The sequence below is a fragment of the Phacochoerus africanus genome, chromosome 5 (genome assembly GCF_016906955.1).
Source record: "Phacochoerus africanus isolate WHEZ1 chromosome 5, ROS_Pafr_v1, whole genome shotgun sequence".
Classification (NCBI taxonomy): domain Eukaryota; kingdom Metazoa; phylum Chordata; class Mammalia; order Artiodactyla; family Suidae; genus Phacochoerus; species Phacochoerus africanus.
This window is the reverse complement of record NC_062548.1, coordinates 83,367,724-83,387,707: the sequence shown is the minus strand read 5'-3', so window position 1 is coordinate 83,387,707 and position 19,984 is coordinate 83,367,724. Positions and strand designations below refer to the sequence as shown.

Sequence of the window (19,984 nt, the reverse complement as noted above, 5' to 3'; positions counted from 1 at the left end):
CTCCCCATGAAGGGAATATGGCACAGATTGGACCTTATAATATTTATTACATTTAATTGAATCTATGATACCATCAATAAGATACACCATTATTTCATGTACCTCAAAGAAAGAAAAACACTGCCAATAAATTATGATACATGGTTTTCTTATCATGGAGGATTTTTATTTTATACCCATTGAAAGAGATCTTCTTAGACTTACTTAGACATGGATTTTTTTTAATCCTATGATGCTCTTATAAATACATAAAAAGGAATTTTTGGAGTTCTCACTGTGGAACACTGGGTTAATGATACAGCTTATCTCTGTGGCATTGTTCTTTTAGTCCCTGGCCCAGTGCAGTGGATTAAGGATCCAGTGTTGCTGCAGCTGTGGCATAGGTTGCAGATATGGCTAGGAAGAGATCACTGTCCCAGGAACTTCCATATACTGTGGACATGGCCAAAAAGGGAGGAGGAGAGGTTTAGCAAAATAAATTGGTTATGGTACAGTCAATTTAGAATTAGAATTTAGAATCCAACTCTTCTGGATCACTTTTTGATATAGAGTTGATGGTATTCCTGTTTTTCCACACAGGTGTTGTCCTCTGTGCTGTCAAAAACAAGATGTTACAGCAGTGGTTCTTAAAGTATGATTTGGGGATCTCTGAGGCTCCTTCAGAGTGCCTTCAAAGTTGAAACTATTTTCACAATAACAATAGAACATGATTTACCTTTTTCACTTTCGTTCTCTTATAAGTGTACAAGGACTTTTTCTGGGGGCCACATGGTCTCATATCTCAGGAGATTGAATACAGAGTAGATATGAGTATCTAACTGCCTTTTGTTAAGCCAGGTATTAAACATTGATTTCCTCAAATTTAAATTTATGCCATTCTTCTCATTTAGGGTGTTTTATGCTTATTTTATTTATTTATTAATTTATTTTTAAGGGCTGCACCTATGGCATATGGAAGTTCCCAGGGTAGGAGTCAAATTGGAGCTGTAGCTGCTGGCCTGTGCCACAGTCACAGAAATGCAGGATCCAAGCCACATCTGTGACCTACATCACAGCTCATGGCAATGCCAGATCTTTAACCCAACTGAGGTAGGCCAAGTATTGACTCCACATCCTCGTGGATACTAGTTGAGTTCATTACAGCTGAGCCACAATAGGAACTCCTAGTTTTGTTTTTTAATGTAGTTATTTTTATTAGAATATCTTAACATCTAGTGGGTTTTATGCAGCTATTTTAAAGGAATGAATAAATAAATATTTTTAAACTTCTCAGTTTAATTTCCAAAATGACAAATAACAATAGATACAACCCATTAAGCTAAGGCTTTGGGGTATCCTCAATTTTTAAGCGTATAATGGGATTCTGAGACCAAAAAGGTTGAGAACCTCTGAATTACAGCATTTCTCCACAGTTGTCGATAGGATTTTATTCTCAGTAATACTCACTGATAATAGCACTTTCTTAACCTTACTGGTAGGTCCCAACGAAAGATTTTCAGACAATAGCCTGGAGTTGTGCACCATTTTCAAATAGTACTCAAGGGATTGTTAGCTGAAACATCAAGGGATTGCAGTCATGCTACCAGAATCATCAAGCACATGCATATGTAGGTATTGACAGCTGTATCTTGACTACCACCTGTGTGACAGAGATTATAAAATGTCATCAATTTCAAGTTTTCAGAGATATTAAATTATGCATCTTAGAATCAAAGAAATGTGTAGCTGACAAAGAAACCCCCTGTTCTCCTAATCAAAAAAAATTTCAAATCAAGTGTTCTAAACACCTCAACATTCAGGGTATCACAGTGTCCATACATAGAAGATAATCAATAACCATATAGTGATTGACAATTGCAGAATTTGGTGAGCCTAAGTTTGAATATCAATACAGATTTTTCTTATAAACCAGATTTTTAAGGTAAATGCTAGTTAACTCTAGAAATTGGTGAGAGTTTAAATTCTTTTTTTTCTGTCTTTTTAGGGCCACACCCATGACATATGGAAGTTCCCAGCCTAGGGGTAGAATTGGAGCTACAGCTGCCGACCTACACCACAGCCCCAGCAACGTGGGATCTGAGCCAAGGTACAACCTACTCCACAGCTCACAGCAACTCCAGATCCTTAACCCACTGAGCAAGGCCATGGATGGAACCTGCGTCCTCATGAATACTAGTCAGATTTGTTACCACTGAGCCATGACAGGAACTGCCTGAGGGTTTAAAATTTTTAAATGCTCTGAACTAGGACTCAGTGAACCTGGATTCTCTGTGCCAATGTGACTTGTTAACTAGCCATTTAAATTCTTTAAATCTTATTTTCCACACGTGTTAAATGAAATAATTTCAGAGAGTCCTTTTAGCTCTAAAACTTTGTCATAGTGTGATGCTATTCAGATGATTTAAGTGATGTACAGTAAATACACAGAATGATAGAAGCAGCACCTATTTACAACTCTGTATATGTTTGTTGACTGTTGGTTTACTGGTTAGAATTTTGCTCAGGGTAAAATGTAAAGTATCCGTTGCCTGATACTGAAAATTATAATGTAGATGCTAATACTTGAAAGATTTTTAAAAATTGTTTATAGTAGCTAAATTTTTGACAATTAAAAATCTTTTTCTATTGTATATTTCATTGATTCAAAGATATACATCTTTTTACATTTTAACTTCTCTGAAATCAAGATGTTACTTAGTATGTTAGAGTATAGTTGGCAATGTTCTCTTAGAAACTCAAAACAATAGTGAGTCTAATGATTAATGGCATTTGATTAGAGGAAATTTGATAATTAAGTATGGCTCTATAGATTAGAAAAGTCATAATGTTGGCCATTTGAGTGGCTAATATATGTGATGACCATTATAAATCTTACATGTCTCAAACTCTACAACCCAAGTTTAAGTGGTTGAAGCTTACCTCAGATTTACCAGATTCTGAAGTTTACCTCAGAACCCAGATTTACAGAGTTGCGTTAAGATCACATATAAGGTGTTAAAAGTTTGAATTTGAAACCAACCTGGACTGACTTCAAAGTCTATGCTCCTGAACTTTATGCTCATAATACCTGCTCGAACAGCACTAAAAATAATTTTAGCCCAGATGTAAAACAGTTGACAATTATACCAAATCCCTTAAAAATGTAAGGAGATAATCAGAACTGTATATAAGAATTTACATATAAAGATGTTCACAAAAGCATTGTTTATGATAGTAAAAAAATTATAAACTTAAATATCCAATAGTAAAGACAAGTTAAAGTGTTAGTAGAATGCTAAGTAGACAATTTTAAGACATTTTCAAAATAATATTTAAGGATATAAGAAAAAGTTCATAATAGAATATTAAGTGGAAAGAAACATGATTTTACAGTGATTATCTCTGGGTGCCAAGATTGCAGATTTTTTAAATATTTCTTTAATTGAGGTGTAATTCACATATTGTATTAATTTTAGGTGTACAACATAATGATTTGGTATTTGTATCAATTGCAAAGTGATCACCACAATAAGCCAAGTTAATATCCATTACCATACATAGTTACAAAAGATTTTTTCCTTGTGATAAGAACTTTGAAAATCTACTCTCTTAACAACTTTTAAATATGCAATACATTATTAACTATATTTACCACGCTGTACATGACATACTTAACTTGACCCCCTTTACCCGTTTAGCCCACCCTGGCCTCCAGCAAACACCGATCTATTCTCTGTATCTGTGAGCTTGGTTTCAGAGATCCTTAGGGGATTTTTCTTAGATTCCACATGTAAGTGAGATCATATGGTATTTATCTTTCTCTGACTGATTTCTTTTAGCCTAATACACATAAGATCCATCTATGTTGTCACAGATGGCTGTGTTGTCACAGATGGCAAGGTTTAATTTTTTTAGTTTATTTTTAATAAATTTTATTGGAGTAGAGTTATGTTAGCTTCAATGTATAGCAAAGTGAATCAGCCATACAAGTACATATATATCCATTCTTTTTCAGATTCTTTCCCTGTATAGGCTATCACAGAGTACTGAATTTGGGGATTTTTTTTTTTTTTTTTTGGCCATGTTCATGGCATATGGAAGTTCCTAGGCCAGGGATCAACAAGATATAATTTTTTGGTGGGTAGATAATATTTCATTGCATGTGGCTGTTTAATTTTCCCAATACCATTTATTGAAGAGACTATCCTTTCCTCATTGTATATTTTTGTACTCCTTTGTCATAAATTAATTGCTCTTATATGTTTGAGTTTGTTTCTGGGTTCTCTGTTCTGTTCCATTTATCTATGTGTCTGTCCTTATGCCAGGATCATACTGGCAGGTATATTATAGCTTTGTAGTATAGTTTGAAATTAGGGAGTGTGAAATCATTTTTTTTCTTCTTTTTACTTTTATGTTATTTTCTAAAATTTCTATAATGAATATGAATTGCATTTTAATCAAAAAGATTTTTTGTGTTTATGTGCTCTGAAGACCAAAGTGGACTTTCACTGTTTATGCAGCTGACTGAAATCCCTAAAAGACTGTAGAATCACAGAATTTAGACCTAGTAGTATCTTTAAGGTGATCTACTTGCTAAGTAATAGCAAATTTTAAGAGCTAAAGAGACTCTAAGGATGATCTCCTTTTATTTAAAAAATAAGGAAATTGAGAAATTGAGAGGTTTTTATGTTAATATTTAACATTTATCTGGTACTCACTACATTATTCTCTTTGCTTAATCTTTACAGTATCCTTATGAGAGTTGGTCTGTTTTTATCCCTATATTTTAAACGAGAAAACTGAGTCTTAAAAAGATTGAGTAACTTGCTCACAGTTAAGTGATAGAACTAGGATATCTGACTTAAGAGTTCTTAGGTATCATGTAATAGTTTTAAGTGGCCAGTTCAATGATACATTGCTTATTATTAATGGAAGGTTTAACAGTCTTGACTACAGATTCATTGTTCATTTAATTAATTTTGTCTGTTTCTTTTTTTTTAATTTTTTAAATTTTTTTGTCTTTTTGTCTTTTTAGGGCCGAACCCACAGCATATGGAAGTTCCCAGGCTAGAGGTCTAATCGGAGCTGTAGCCACTAGCCTATGCCACAGCCACTGCAATGCCAGATCTGAGCCACTTCTGCGACCTACACCACAGCTCACAGCAACACCAGATCCTTAACCCACTGAGTGAGGCCAGGGATCGAACCCACAACCTCATGGTTCCTAGTCGGATTCGTTTCCACTGCACCATGACGGGAACTCCAAATTTTGTCTGTTTCTTGAGAGTATGTTGACTTGTAATCAGTTCAGATGCAATACTGAACTCTCTTCTATTATGTCCGATCAATATGAACTAAAAATCTCTCATTATTAAACATTCCAGTTGTATCTATTGTTAAGAATTTTTGTTAAATACTCTTAAAACCTGGGATGATTAGAATATTCTGAAATTAGTGTTGATGGTTCACAAACTTGTGACTATACTAAAAAAAAATCATTAAATTGTACACTTTAAGAAAAATATTTGCTTAAAATTACAGAAAAGGTTAAAAAATTACGTTAAAATGTAAGGATTGCGAAGAGACCCAAAAATGATGTACTAAATTTTTTAAGTTTCTCATTATACCAGATAAAGTAATAGGTCACTGTTTATTACCTTTCCCTTGATCATGAGTGATACTAATAATTAAAGCAAAACTATGCAATGAAAAGGAAATAAAAGAATTTAAGTATCAAAGTAATAGTCATAGCCATCTAAAGCCAGAAGGTGGCTGCTTTAGTAGAGAAAACAAATTTGAATTATAAACACTATGAATATTTGTGCTTTGGATTAATGTCACCATTTAAGAGCTAATTTCCATTGATGGTCTACCTCTTATTCTCCAAAAATATATTGTAAGGTTACAAATTAATCCAGGAAAATACAATTCCAATTCTGATATAGTTAATTTTTGTAAGGAAAGTAAGCCATAGAGAAAACCAGTATTACTATTCTTTAAATAAAATATGATAGCTTTGAATTTTCTATAAATGTGAAATTGTCAAGAATTTAAAGATTTGTTGCCACAGATATTTAAAATCTTTCAAAATACGAATTTGGAAGACTCCTTGTTATCAATTTTATATGTCTATAAAAATAAAACCGAGAACTTTAAAAAATGTCTTTGCCAGATTACACTGTGATTAGCAAATTTGAAGAATATATATAACATGTATATGGACCTTATACTTTATGAGAGTATATTCCAATAAAAGTATAATTAAATTTAACACAGTTTTAGCCGGTAAAGATAAATTTCCTTTTAGTCAAGATTTATGTATTCATTCCACAGTTTCTAGTCAACATTAATATTTTCTTTATGTAATCTTATTAAACTACAATTTCATTCCTTACCTCTATTATTTTGACAGATTGTATAACCATTGATCAGTTTACAAAATTGGATTACATGCTTTTTTTTTTTTTCGTTTCTAATTCTGTATCTTTGCTTTTAAGCATCGAATGTTATCCAGACAAGAAGAACTCAAAGAAAGAGCAAGAGTTCTGCTTGAGCAAGCAAGAAGAGATGCAGCTTTAAAGGCAGGGAATAAGCAGAATACCAACGCAGCCACACTCTGCAACAGGCAGCTAAGTGATGTGAGGAACATTGATTTAAAAAAAAAAACACATTCTTTATTTTAATCATGGGGGTGAGGAGAGTAACTCATTTATATTTTTGATAAATTATTTTTCCACAGACTTTGTGTACTGTAGGTACTTGGTACATTTATTGAACTGATAAATCCATACTTGGAGGAGCATTTTGTACTTATGTACAGTCTTAGCTGTGAGGTAAAGTAAAATCCTGAATATAATCTCCACGTATACATGAATAATCTATTCTTTATTAATTTACATTTAGTAATTTAGTTATACTTTGTTTAAAATTATACTTTATCCATGGAAATTAATTTCATTGGAAACATTAGAATTATAATGATGCCTACTATTTATTGAAATACCTATCATATATTCCAGGCACTGTAGTGAATGTTTTATGTAATTTTTATTTTACTTAACCTCATGACACAGATATTCAGACTCCTCTTTAGATAAGAAAATTGAGGCTGATGAGTAAAGTAATTTGTACAAAGGTTAGAGTCAGTAAATGATGAATCCAGGATTTGAACCTGAAACTTATCAGACTCCAGAGTTAATACTCTCCTATCATGTACTGCCATCCCTGTGTTAAGCCATATTTTTATACATACTTTCTGTAGTGCCCACAGATAATAATGAACATATAGTAGTAGAAGTCCTTGGATTTAGGGGGACATGAACCTCTTCGTGAATCTGAAAGTAATGACAACCCTGTCCTACTCTCAATTTTACATATACATAAAACTGCATGTTCTTTTTTATTATTAAGATCTTACTTTTTTAGAGCAGTTTTAGGTTCACAGCAAAATTGAGGAGAAGGTACAGAGGCTTCTCATGTATCCTCTGCACCTACACATGCATAGCCTCCCTCCTTAACAACATTCCTGCCAGATACATTTGTTAAAACTGGTGAACCTACATTGACACATCATTATTACCCAAAGTCCGTAGTTTACATTATGGTTCACTCTTGGTGTTGTACATTCTCTGAGTTCAGGCAGATGAATAATGATTTGACTCCATTTTTATAGTATCATACAGAATATTTTCGCTGCCCTAAGAATCCTTTGTATTCCACCTATTCATATCTTCCCCCATCCCCAACCTCTGGAAACCTAATAATTTTGTTGTCTCCATAATTTTGCCTTATTCAGAAAGTCATATAGTTGGAACCATAGTATGTTGCCTTTTCTAATTAACTTTCACTTAGAAATATACGTTTAAGATTCCTCCATATTTTTTTCATGATTTGATAGCTCATTTCTTTCTTTTTTTTCTTTTTTTTTTTTATTAGGGCCACACCCATGGCATATGGAGGTTCCCAGGCTTGGGGTCTAATCGGAGCTCTTGCTGCCGGCCTATGCCAGAGCCACAGCAAGACCAGATCCAAACTGTGTCTGTGACCTACACCACAGCTCACAGCAACACCAGATCCTTAACCTGCTGAGCAAGGCCAGGGATCGAACCTGCAACCTCGTGGTTCCTAGTCGGATACGTTTCCACTGCGCCAGGATGAGGGATTCCTCATTTGTTTTTAGTGTTGAATAGTATTTCATTGTTTTGATGTACCTCAGTTCATTTATCCATTCACTTACTGAAAGATATCATGGTTGCTTCCAAGTTTTGGCAATTAAGCATAAAGCTGCTCTAATCATCTACATTCAGTTTTTTGGGTTTTTTTTTTTTTTTGTCTTTTTGCCATTGCTTGGGCCGCTTCTGCGGCATATGGAGGTTCCCAGGCTAGGAGTCAAATCGGAGCTGTAGCCACCAGCCTATGCCAGAGCCACAGCAATGTGGGATCTGAGCTGAGTCTGCAACCTACACCATAGCTCACAGCAACGCCGGATCCTTAACCCACTGAGCAAGGGCAGGGATCGAACCCGCAACCTCGTGGTTCCTAGTCGGATTCTTTAACCACTGAGCCACGATGGGAACGCCTACATGCAGTTTTTTATGTGGACTTAAGTTTCAACTCCTTTGGGTAGATTCCAAGTAGTACATTTGCTGGATCTCATGGTAAAAGTATGCTAACTTTTGTAAGAAATCACCAAACTGGAGTTCCCATTGTGGCTCAGTGGACACAAACCCAACTAGTATGAGGATGTGGGTCCAATTCCTGGCCTCACTCAGTGGTTTAAGGATCCAGTGTTGCCATGAGCTGTGGCATAGGTCATAGATGCTTAGATCTGGCACTGCCGTGTCTGTGGCATAGGCAGGCAGTTGTGGTTCCAATTTGACATCTAGCCTGAGAACTTCCACATGCCACAGGTATAGCCATAAGGAAGGAAGGAATGAGAAAGAAAGGAAGAATGAAAAAGGAAGGAAGGAGAGAGAAAGGAAGGAAGGAAAGAAAAAGGAAGGAAGGAAAGAGAAAAGGAAGGAAGGAAGGAATCACCAATCTGTTTTCCAGAGTAGCTGTACTATTTTTCATTCCCACCAGCAGTGAATGCTTGTGTTTTATATTCTTGCCAGCATTGGGTATTGTCAGTGTTCTAGGTTTTGGCCATTCTAATAGGTGTGCAGTGGTATCTCATTGTTTTAATTTGCATTTCCCCACAAAATATGTGGAACGTCTTTTCGTATGCTTATTTGGCCTCTGTAAAACTTCATTGGAGGGGTGTCTGCTAAGACCATTGGCCCTTTTTTTTTTTTAATCATGTTGTTAATTGTTAAGTTTCAAGAATTCTTTGTTTATTTTGGATGTCAGGATTTTATCACATGTATATTTGCAAATATTTACTCCCTGCCTGCAGCTTGTCTTCTCATTCTCTCCATATTGTCTTTCACAGAGCAGAAGTTTTAAATTTTAATGAAATCCAGCTTATCCCTTATTTCTTTCATGGGTCTTTGGTGTTGTATTTAAAAAGTCGTCACTATACCCAAGGTCAATTAGGTTTTCTTCTATGTTATCTTCTAGGAGTTTTACAGTATTGTGTTTTACATTTAGGTGTGTGATCCATTTTGAGTTAATTTTTGAGAAAGGTGTAAGATATGTCTAGATTTATTTTTTCACATGTGCATGTCCAGCTGTTCCACACCATTTATTGAAAAGACCATCTTTGCTTCATTGCATTGTTTTGTCCTGTATCAAAGACATTCATTTTGGGGGTGCAAATGTAAACAGGATTATATTTTAAATTTCAAATTCCACTTGTTCACTGCTGACATATAAGAAAACAGCTGACTTAAACCTGTATCTTACAACCTTGCTCTAATTGTTTATTATTTCAGGAGAGGATGTTTGTTTGTTTTTATTCAGTTGTTTTGGATTTCCTATGTACACAAGTATATCATCTCCAGACAAAGGCAGTTTCATTTCTTCTTTTCCATGTATACTTTTTAAAATGCCTTCTGATTCCAGCTTAATAATTTCTGACCTTGACCATTGTTTTTCAGACTTCAAGTCTTTTTCTGATTAATTATTTTTTTCTTTGGGTGAAATATAGTTGATTTACAATATTATGTTAGTTTTAGGTGTACACCATAGTAATTCAATGTATCTATAGATTATACTCCATTTAAAGTTATTATAAAATATTGGCTATATATCCTGTGCTGTACCAGACTTCAAACCTTTACACAATAATGTGATATAAAATTGGTTTAGTAGGCTACAACAATTTTATTTTCAATGAAAAGGAAGAGAATAGTAAATAAAATAGAAAATATCAGAATTTATCACATATAGTATTTTTGTATGAGACTTGTTTTAGTTATGTGGACATGTGTGCTTACTGAAGTTTAATATAAGATGTATCTTTAATTACGGATCATGGTAAAAATGTTTGAAAAACATAATTTAGATGGCCATTCTTGGGAAGAAATTTTGTAGCCTTTATATCAGCTCTTTCTGTGCCTAGCCATGTGTATATCATCAATTTGTTGATATGGTCATTTGCCATTTATTGAGTGTCAGAACTGAGTATATTTATAGCAACAGAAAAGACTAAGCTTTTTCCCTTATGGAATTTACATGTTGGTGGGAAGAGACAGTAATAATGATTAAATGAGTTAACTACACAGTGTGAAAACTACATGATATAGTAGAGAGGATTTGAACTAAATCCTACTGTTGAGTGAGAACGATCCATTTAAGAGCCACAGAAAGAATATTCTCTTTAATATTATTTTATTGATTTTGTATTTTATTTGTGATAAACTTTGTTTCATAATTCTTTCAGATTTTTATAAAAAATCTACAACTCTGTATTTTTCAACTAGGCTAGTTTTTCAAACTAGGCTTAGAATTCAAATATCCCAACTTTTAAAGCTGTTTATTCTTTCATTCACATTATTCATTTATTACTTTAAACTTTCAACAAATAGTTTATTGGTCATCTCTTGTATTTAAAGCACTCGTAATTTTATTTGTATTTTTAATTTCCCAAATAAAAAACTTAAACTTTAAAAAAAAACTTAGACTTTTAGCTAAATCACTAAAACATCTTTTATCCTATGTCTATGATGTAATATCTGTAAAATATATAACTTAGATTTTAGGGAACATGATGGTTGCAATGTTTAATTGAGTTGGATATTCTTTTATACTGCTGGTAGCATGCAACTTGCCACATCTTTCTGGAAAGCAAGTAGACTTCATCAGGAAATGCTCATTCCATTTTACCCAATAACTCTAACAAAGATCAATGTGCAGGTTTACAGTATAACAAAAGCTACAAAATGGCAATTGCTTAAAATAGGGGAATGATTTAAAAAGTTATAAAAATATATATACTTCTTAAGTAGCCATTAAAAATTATTCAATAGTATTTTGAAGAATACTGAAAGGACATAGGAAAATGTTCACAATGTCATTTTGTACAAAAAGAAAGATTTAAAATAGCACATGGCATACAAACTCCATTTTGAAATAATAAGGGATGGGAGTTCCCCTTGTGGCGCAGTGGTTAATGAATCTGACTAGGAACCATGAGGTGGCAGGTTTGATCCCTGGCCTTGCTCAGTGGGTTAAGGATCCGGCGTTGCCGTGAGCTGTGGCGTAGGTCGCAGACGTGGCTCAGATCCTGCATTGCTGTAGCTCTGGCGTAGGCCGGTGGCTACAGCTCGATTAGACCCCTAGCCTGGGAACTTCCGTGTGCCTCGAGAGCAGCCCAAGAAATGGCAAAACAAAAACAAAAACAAAACAAACAAACAAAAAATGAAATAACAAGGGATAGTATTTTTATCTATGCATTGAAAAGGATAGGAAAGAAAATCATAAAAATATTAATAATATTTATCCCTAAGAGATAGTATAACAAATGGCTTATAGGGTTTTTTCCCTTTGTTCTTTCTACATTAAAAATATGACATTTTTAGATAAATATTTTATACTAGAGAAATTTTTGTTATCTAAAAAAGATAAAGCTGTTTCATTGAAATTAGTGTTGTGTTTCAGTATCTCTAAGGGGTGTGTGTATGTGTGTGTGTTTTAAGAAGAGGGATGTAGAAAGAATTCCTCACTTTTAAAGTTGATGATACTCATTTGTGCCTAGCTGTGAACTAAGTGGCCAATTCAATACTGGCAATTCTGTTCACATTGAGAAGACATGAAATTCTTGATGGCTACTTTTCGAGATTGATGAACAGTAATGATGATATCTCACAAAATATCTCATTGTTCTTTTGCTAACTGTGGCTCGAATTAGTTTTCTTATGTTCATTCATTGGTTGTTATAATTCTTTTTTCTCAGGAAGAGCAGCTCCCTGCTACATAGCTAGCTAGCTACATGCCAGGCTGGTTACTTTATTGCATTTATTACCCAAAGTTGTATCCTATTGCTTATGGAACTATGTTTCAAATAGTCCCTGCTTATGAAACTATGTTTCAAACAGTCCCAAATATATTTTCTCTACCCTTCCTCTTTCAGGTTATCTTTTGTGCATTATAAAACACTGAAAACCTTATTGGCATAAAACAACTACTTTATTATGCTCATTGATTCTGTAGGTTAGGCATTAGGATAAGACACCTGGGAAAATGGTTTGTTTCTGTTCCACGATTTCTGGGGCTGGATTTTGGCTAGAACTTCTGCTAGACTGTCAGTTGGGACACCTCCATGTGGCTTTACCATGTGGCTCTCTCCACCTGGGCCAGTTTGACTTCTGTCAGCATGGTGGCTGGGCCTAACAGCAAGTGTCCCAAGAGTATCAGCTGAACTCTCTCTTTATTTCTTTTTAGGGCCACACCTGTGGCATATGGAGGTTCCCAGGCTAATGGTTGAATTGGAGCTATAGCTGCCCGCTTATGTTTCAGCCACAGCAATGTGGGATCCCAGCCGAGTCTGTGACCTACACCATAGCTCTTGGCAACGCAGGATTCTTTAACCCACTGAGCCGGGGCCAAGGATCAGACCTACAACCTCGTGGACTCTAGTCAGGTTTGTTATCACTGAGCCACAGTGGGAACTCCTAAGGTGGAGTCTTATGCATTCTTATGGTCTAGCTTTAAAAGTAACATGGCATCACTTTTGCCATACTGCTGGCGTAATCAGACACAAAGCTTCAGGTTTAAGTAGCAGACATAGACCCCGCCACTCAATGGGAGGAGTGTCAAAGTCACGTTGTAAGAAGAGCATGTGGCATGGAAGATTATTGTTGCAGCCTCTTCCCAGTTATAATTTAAACTCAATTTTAAAACTTAAGTATTCTACTATTGCTCGTTTTTCAGATAAATCAAGCCCTAGATAGATATGTTGTGAAGAACACATTACTAAATAGTATATATCCTGCTCTAGTTTTGACACTTATTACTGTATGGGGCTTAGAGCTAATATTAAAATGATTTAAAAAGAAAATATAAAATGTCAGAGAAGTCCAGTTTCACAAAAGAAGTTAGACCTTGCCATTGCTTTTCAGATTTTTAGTTTAGTATGCTACTTGATAATCAGGTAGCTATCTTTTTTGAGGACATGGTAGTTTTCTTAATTTGATCATTTTCTTTATCATTTCTGTTAGGTCTTATACATACAGATTGGAATTATTTAGCAGAACTGTCCATATTTTGGATAAGTAGTATGGCCAACTTGGCTGATAGAACTAAAAGGGAAAATACCCAATTTCATCTCTGGAGCAACAGAATGTGAGTTAAGTGGTAGTAAAAGAGGAAATTACTTAATCTCTCCAAATCTGTTTTTCCATTTGTGATATGGAGGCAAAAAAAAAAAATTTTTTTTTCTCCTGTGTGACAGTCAAATTAATAGGTTCCATGGTGGTGTGGGTAAGGAAGCCATGACTAATGCCATCCCCACTTCAGTGTCAGCATCCCTTTCACTTTGGAGAGATCAAAAGACTTCTGGTAAATAAAGACGAAGTCTAATTTAAAGAAAAAAAAATTGGCATCCAATTTAGCAAACTGATTGTTACTGTTTTCACTTCCTCATGCCCTTTAATTTGTGCCTTAATTTTTAAATTCATTTTAAATTATCTTGCCCTTTATAGTGTATGCTTTGGTACTAAGAATCTAATTGCTGGCAGGGAGAGATATGTATACCTGCAGCTACTCGGTGCTTTTGTGTTCTTAGTTTAACTGAGAGTTCCCATGAGTTTAAAAAAAAAAAAAAAAAAAGTTGCTACCCAGGAGTGACCCAAATCTTGAATAAATGAAACTCTGACCTTAAATTTTTAAGAGTTTACTGAAGGGCTTAGTTACTTTTAAGAGACCACTTATTTAGGACTCTTTAGCTATTTCCATCTTTTATCCTTCTAAACTTTTTTCCTATACACATAACCTAGGACCTTCTGATGAATGCCAGAAAGATTGAATAGAGTTATTTTAATAATTGATGTTAGAGTACTTAAATAAAAGCATGGGATGATGTCTGTGTACTCAGTACAGGTAACCTCCTTTTGAGATAGCTAATTTGCATCTTAGTTTTGTGTTGAGAGAGGATTCAGAGAAGTGCTAAAGCATTGAAAGAAAGCAAAGATCTACTTTTAAGGACAGACAGGCTTATGAAGTATAAAGAGAAAGCTGGGCAATAATTTAAGTACTAATTTTGTATATGAAGGCTCAAATTCTTTCTAGTAATTCCCACTTACCTGAGAGAATAAGCTTCCAAACTACTCAACATAGCTCCATGTAAAGTCCTTGCAAATCCTGTCCCCTTCCTTTCTAGTCTCATTTCTCACCTCTCTTCCATTTTTTACTCTATAGTCTAGCTCTGCTGAGTCGCTTGCAGAGAGAACATGGCATAGTCTTTCATTTCTGTATCAAGCATTTGCTGTTCTCCACCAAAATGCCTTTTTTCCCGTGTTAGGAAAATCACTTCGTTTGTGAGCACCTCTGCCATGGCTCCTAGCAGTAGAGTTAATTCTCCTTCTGTGTCTTTTTCTAATATGATGTACATATCACTACAGCCACATTTAACCCATGTAATTATCTAATTTATATTTCTCTCCCACAAAATTATGAGCTATTCAGAGTACTAGAACCTTTATCCTCAGCATCAAGTATGAATATTAAGTAAATGTTTGTTCAAAGAATAAATACAGGGAGGGAATAGTGACAGTCTATTTTTTGTATCTTCTGCAACAAATAAAAACATGAGCTTAAACATGAAAATTTTGAGTTGCTGTAAGGAGTTTCTTGGTAAATGGAAGGGGAAGGATGTCACCTCTCTAAAGGTCTTTAAAGTAGAATTGATTATCATTGGTCAGAGAAGTTAAAATAGTGCCTTTCTTCAAATCAGTTATAGAGATGATAACTATCATCTTGCCAATTTGGGACTCAGGGTTCTCTGTATCATCCTTTTCTTTCTACTTTTGAAACCTGAATTATAATTCCTTTCTTTGTTGTTATGGTATGTACACACCAAATCCTTGCATACACCCACTCTTCCCATATTCTGAGACCTCTCATTAGAGTTCAGCTTCCAATTCTGCCTTCAATCACACCACTCTAACCGAGCATTCCCTCATATATAAATTAGTATACCTTTAGGCTGGAAGGTTAGGAAACAGTTTCTAAGACACTGAAGACAACTCTCAGAAATATTATCTTGGGGATCCTTGTGTACAGATGCTGCTTAAGTTATCTATCCTCAGGAAATATTTGAGCTGTAATTTCTCTTAAAAGGGAACTCATGGACATAGTTACTGTAAACCTTATAATTTTTGTCACAACCACTGTTGAATGTTTTAATGAGAACTTGCTACAAGTACATAATGCATGTAGATCTTTTTTTTAGGGAAAGTAGTTTACAGTATTAAGTTGTATCTCTGTGCCTTTAAACATTGTTTAACCTGTTTCAGGTATTTCCTAATTGTTTATCTATAGGAGATAGATTTCATTGTTCTGAATCTCTGTGATTTGTATTTCTCTGCTTTCTATTCCTTTTGTCCTATGAAAATTTTCATATGTTATATTTTACTAGTACAGATTTTAGGTGTGATGCTTGTTTTGTTCAATTATTTTCCACATTGCTTAAAATAATTTTTTTTCTTTTTAGAGACCACACCTGTGGCATATGGACATTCCCAGGCTAGGGGGTCAAATCAGAGCTACAGCTCCTGGCCCAGGTCTAAGCCGTGTCTGCAACTTACACCACAGCTCATGGCAATGACAGAGTGAGGCCAGGGATATAACCTGCATCCTCACGGATACTAGTCAGATTTGTTAATCTTGTGCCAAAATGGAAACTCCAAAATAATTTTTTTTCAAAGTACAACTCAAGGGTGTGACAGGTTCAACAGTCTAGCCATCACATAATCCAAAGAAGCTTCCTTGATTATATAATATATTTAAATTCAAACTCTGGGAAAAACATAATAGCTTTTTTCAAGAAAATATTTCTTTTTTATTATTTTTCTTTGTTTCTCAATTCCCCCACTTTTTTCTCAAGAAATACATAAATAGAATTTAAGAGGCTAGTCTGTTGCAGACTTGTTTTCTTATTACTTTGCATTAAAATGTAATTGCTTTTTTAAAAATACACTTGGTAAGTCCACCATGACATTTAATAATGCTCATTATTATATAGATAGCTATATAGTTAGCTAAAAGAGATATTTGCATTTGAGGTACTAAAGTTTAGGATAAGTACAGTCTAAAAATAAGGAATAAAAATAAGGAATGACAATCCTGCTACCCACGGTCCTTGCAATTATTGTTAGGATATTTATGAAGCACTTTCAACCTATCAGAAGAAGGATGCTATAGAGATTTAATTATTACCTTTATGTTTTTAAGAGAGAGTAAAATCTATTTTATAAATAGAAAGTCTGAAAAGAGAATTGGGATCTTTCTTCAATCTAATTATTCTAATTAATCACTTAACCATTGAGTTTATAAATGTTTGTTTTTAGTTTTTTCAACCATAAATTATGTAGCATAAAACTGTGGTTTGCAGATAGATAATTGTTAGATACCTGAAATGTTATCTACAAGAAAGATTAACAAAGAATTACAGTGTTATTATAGTACTGACTTGAAGTTTTTTCCCTAATATTTTTCTACAAAAATAGTGACCCATTACAATTAATTGGTATAGGAGCCCATGCTCACTTAGCAGAATCATCTGCAAGTTAGCAGCATTTCCTGGAAGGTGCATGATATCTGTCTGTTTTTAAAGGTTTGCAGGAATATTTGAATCCTCTAAAGAAAACTGTGTATATGGGAAAGGAATTTCACTTTGGTCAGTGCTTGTTAACTGCAAAGATCAATAATCAAGAAAAGATACAGTGACTTTTTTTTTTTTAAACTGGTCATGAGTAGTGAATCCAAATGGCTTATATGGTAGAACCAAAAGAATACAGGCTGTTCTTTTGCAAATTAAACCTTTAGCAGGTATTTTGTTGATATGAAGGGGTGGGACATCAACCTTGTACTTTTAATGTTACTTAGAAAATATTGATCTTTTAAGTGGGACTAGTCTCTTGTGCTGATAAATTGTAGCAGATTTGGATAAGATCACTAGATCTTTTCCAGATAATCCAAGAAGCAGTTATTATCCATTTGGTAAAAACAAACAAACAAACAAAAACTAAACTGAACTAAATATAATTTTGGTAATCTCTGATAGAAATTTTCCCAGTTTTCAGGAGTTCCCATCATGGCTCAGTGGCTAATGAACCTGACTAGGAACCATGAGGTTGCAGGTTCGATCCCTGGCCTTGCTCATTGGGTTAAGGATCTGGTGTTGCCGTGAGCTGTGGTGTGGGTCACAGACATGGCTCGGATCCCGTGTTGCTGTGGCTCTGGTGTCAGCCGGCAGCTACAGCTCCGATTAGACCCCCAGCCTGGGAACTTTCATATGCCGCAGGTGCGGCCCTAGAAAAGGCAAAAAGACAAAAGATAAAAAAAAAAGAAATTTTCCCGGAGTTTTCAAGTATATTTTTGTGTGTGCATCCTAGGTATGTCTCACCATAAAAATGTATATAAGATCATGCTTGTATGTTTATGAATATTGGCTGTGTTACATTTAAATGGCTAGCCTCTAGGAACCAAGCTTTAAAATTAAGGTCAAGCTAAAAAGAAAAAGAAAAAGAAAGGAGTTCCCATCGTGGCTCAGTGGAAACAAATCTGACTCAGAACCATGAGGTTGCAGGTTCGATCCCTGCCCTTGCTCAGTGGGTTAAGGATCCAATGTTGCCATGAGCTGTGGCATAGGTTGCAAATGCGGCTCAGATCTGGCATTGCTATGGCTGTGGTGTAGACCAGCAGCTGTAGCTCCGATTTGACCCCTAAGCTGGGGAACCTCCATATGCCACGGGTGCGACCCTAAAAAGCAAAAAATTAAAAAATAAAATAAAATTAAGGTCAAGCTAAATTTTTATTTTTCGTAATTATATATATTATTAGTTCTATTATGAGGAAGAAGTAAGTAACTTTGCATTTGTAATTTTAAAAGAGCAGTTATTATAAAAAGAAATCTAAAATCTGTAGTAACACAGAGAGTAAGAATTTTGTCTTTTTTAGGTATTGTCATTCTCTATGTGAGCTGGAATGTCTATACCCAAGGCACAAAGATGAAAATATATTCCTTATTTCTTATTCCAACTCAATTGACAGAAGATTTAATGTACATAATCCGTTTCAGACCAGTAAGACACTTTAAATATATAGCTAATCTTTTTTCATAGTTGTATTTTATAGGAGAAGAATGCCGATGTACTTCTGCATTCGGCATAAATGCCTCTCTACAAAGCAGTGGTTTTTATTCATTATGATTTAAATAATAGTTTATCTATTATGTCTAAATTTAAGTTGAAGTCTGCTCTCCTAACAATGGCTACTAGACTTCTTAGAAAACATATTGTTAGCTTGCTAGCATATCTTCAAAGTCATACAAAACACTAGCATTGTTAGGGGGAAAAAACTCAAGCATCTTTTCTATTATATGGCCACAAACCCCTAGCCTCAAAAGTCTTATTTATTTGAGATTGCTATGAATGCATGAAGCTGGGGCTAGGTATTTTAGCATCAGGAACACTCCTTTTATGCGACTACTAATGGCCATAGACATTTTCCATATGGCTGTTCAGTGCAGTGTTGAACATCCCAGGATGATATCACTGTTACCAAGAGCTGTATTTTATATTGCCTATTCTGTTACTGCTCAGCATGCACAAGGGTAGAGTTTAAATCTTTATTCATTTCATTTTTTAATGTTTCTTTTGTTCTCCTTATCATGTTCTGGCTTTCCCAAGGATATATGCCTTGAACAAAAAATCACATGTGCATTACTAATTGTGTGCTATTGTATTTACAGTTCCTAGTGGTGGCACTGTGAAGCTACTAATTCCTTTGCTTCACTTGATGTCAAATAATCTGAGTGTCTTTGATAGCAGTGAAACAGTATTAATTGTTTTGTACATTTCTTGGTCACTCTTCTTAGGTGGTCTTCATAATCTATTAGAACTTTCAGCCAGATTTTTGTAATGTCATGCCTCCAGCAGTGATTAAATTGGTAATTAATGAACAGTCTTTGGCAATGTAAACCACATCCCGTTAATTTTCCCTTTTGAGTTTTTAGAAGTTGTCTTCTGTGTCAGAAATCATTGCGCCACCTTGCTATGGCCCCTTGGCATGAAACCACAACGACTTGATTTTTGCAGCCATTAGTAGATCAGAGCAGTAATTTCACAGTATTTTGGTCAAGGTAATTATAATACCAAGAACTGAGTAGATTTGAAAATTCACGAAAGAAGTCCAGAAATACCAGGTGAGCTTCCTTGTGTTCACTGGAACGTTATGATTAGTTTAATTGGTCTTTGTTTGATTTTAGCCGCAGAAACTATTTGTGCCACAGCAGTGCAGTGACTTTATACTTGAGTGTTTCTGACCTTCTTTGACAGGGGTAGGTCCAAAAATGAACTCTTTGAAATAGTTCCCTTCCCAAAAGGAGGTTAAACTGCATTTAAAA

At 34.8% G+C, this 19,984-nt stretch overlaps 1 protein-coding gene across 12 annotated transcripts in view; it reads left to right on the top strand.

The window, feature by feature from the left end:
- Nucleotides 1–19,984, top strand: part of EHBP1 (EH domain binding protein 1) — a 350,723-nt gene that overhangs the window by 252,910 nt on the left and 77,829 nt on the right. For 11 of the 12 annotated variants that reach the window (XM_047781969.1, XM_047781964.1, XM_047781962.1 and 8 more), the window contains one exon: nucleotides 6,477–6,617. The exons of the other annotated variant lie outside the window; for it this stretch is intronic. In XM_047781969.1, the coding sequence (XP_047637925.1) occupies nucleotides 6,477–6,617 (141 nt within the window). The remainder of the gene's footprint in view (nucleotides 1–6,476; nucleotides 6,618–19,984) is intronic. 12 annotated transcript variants of the gene reach the window in all.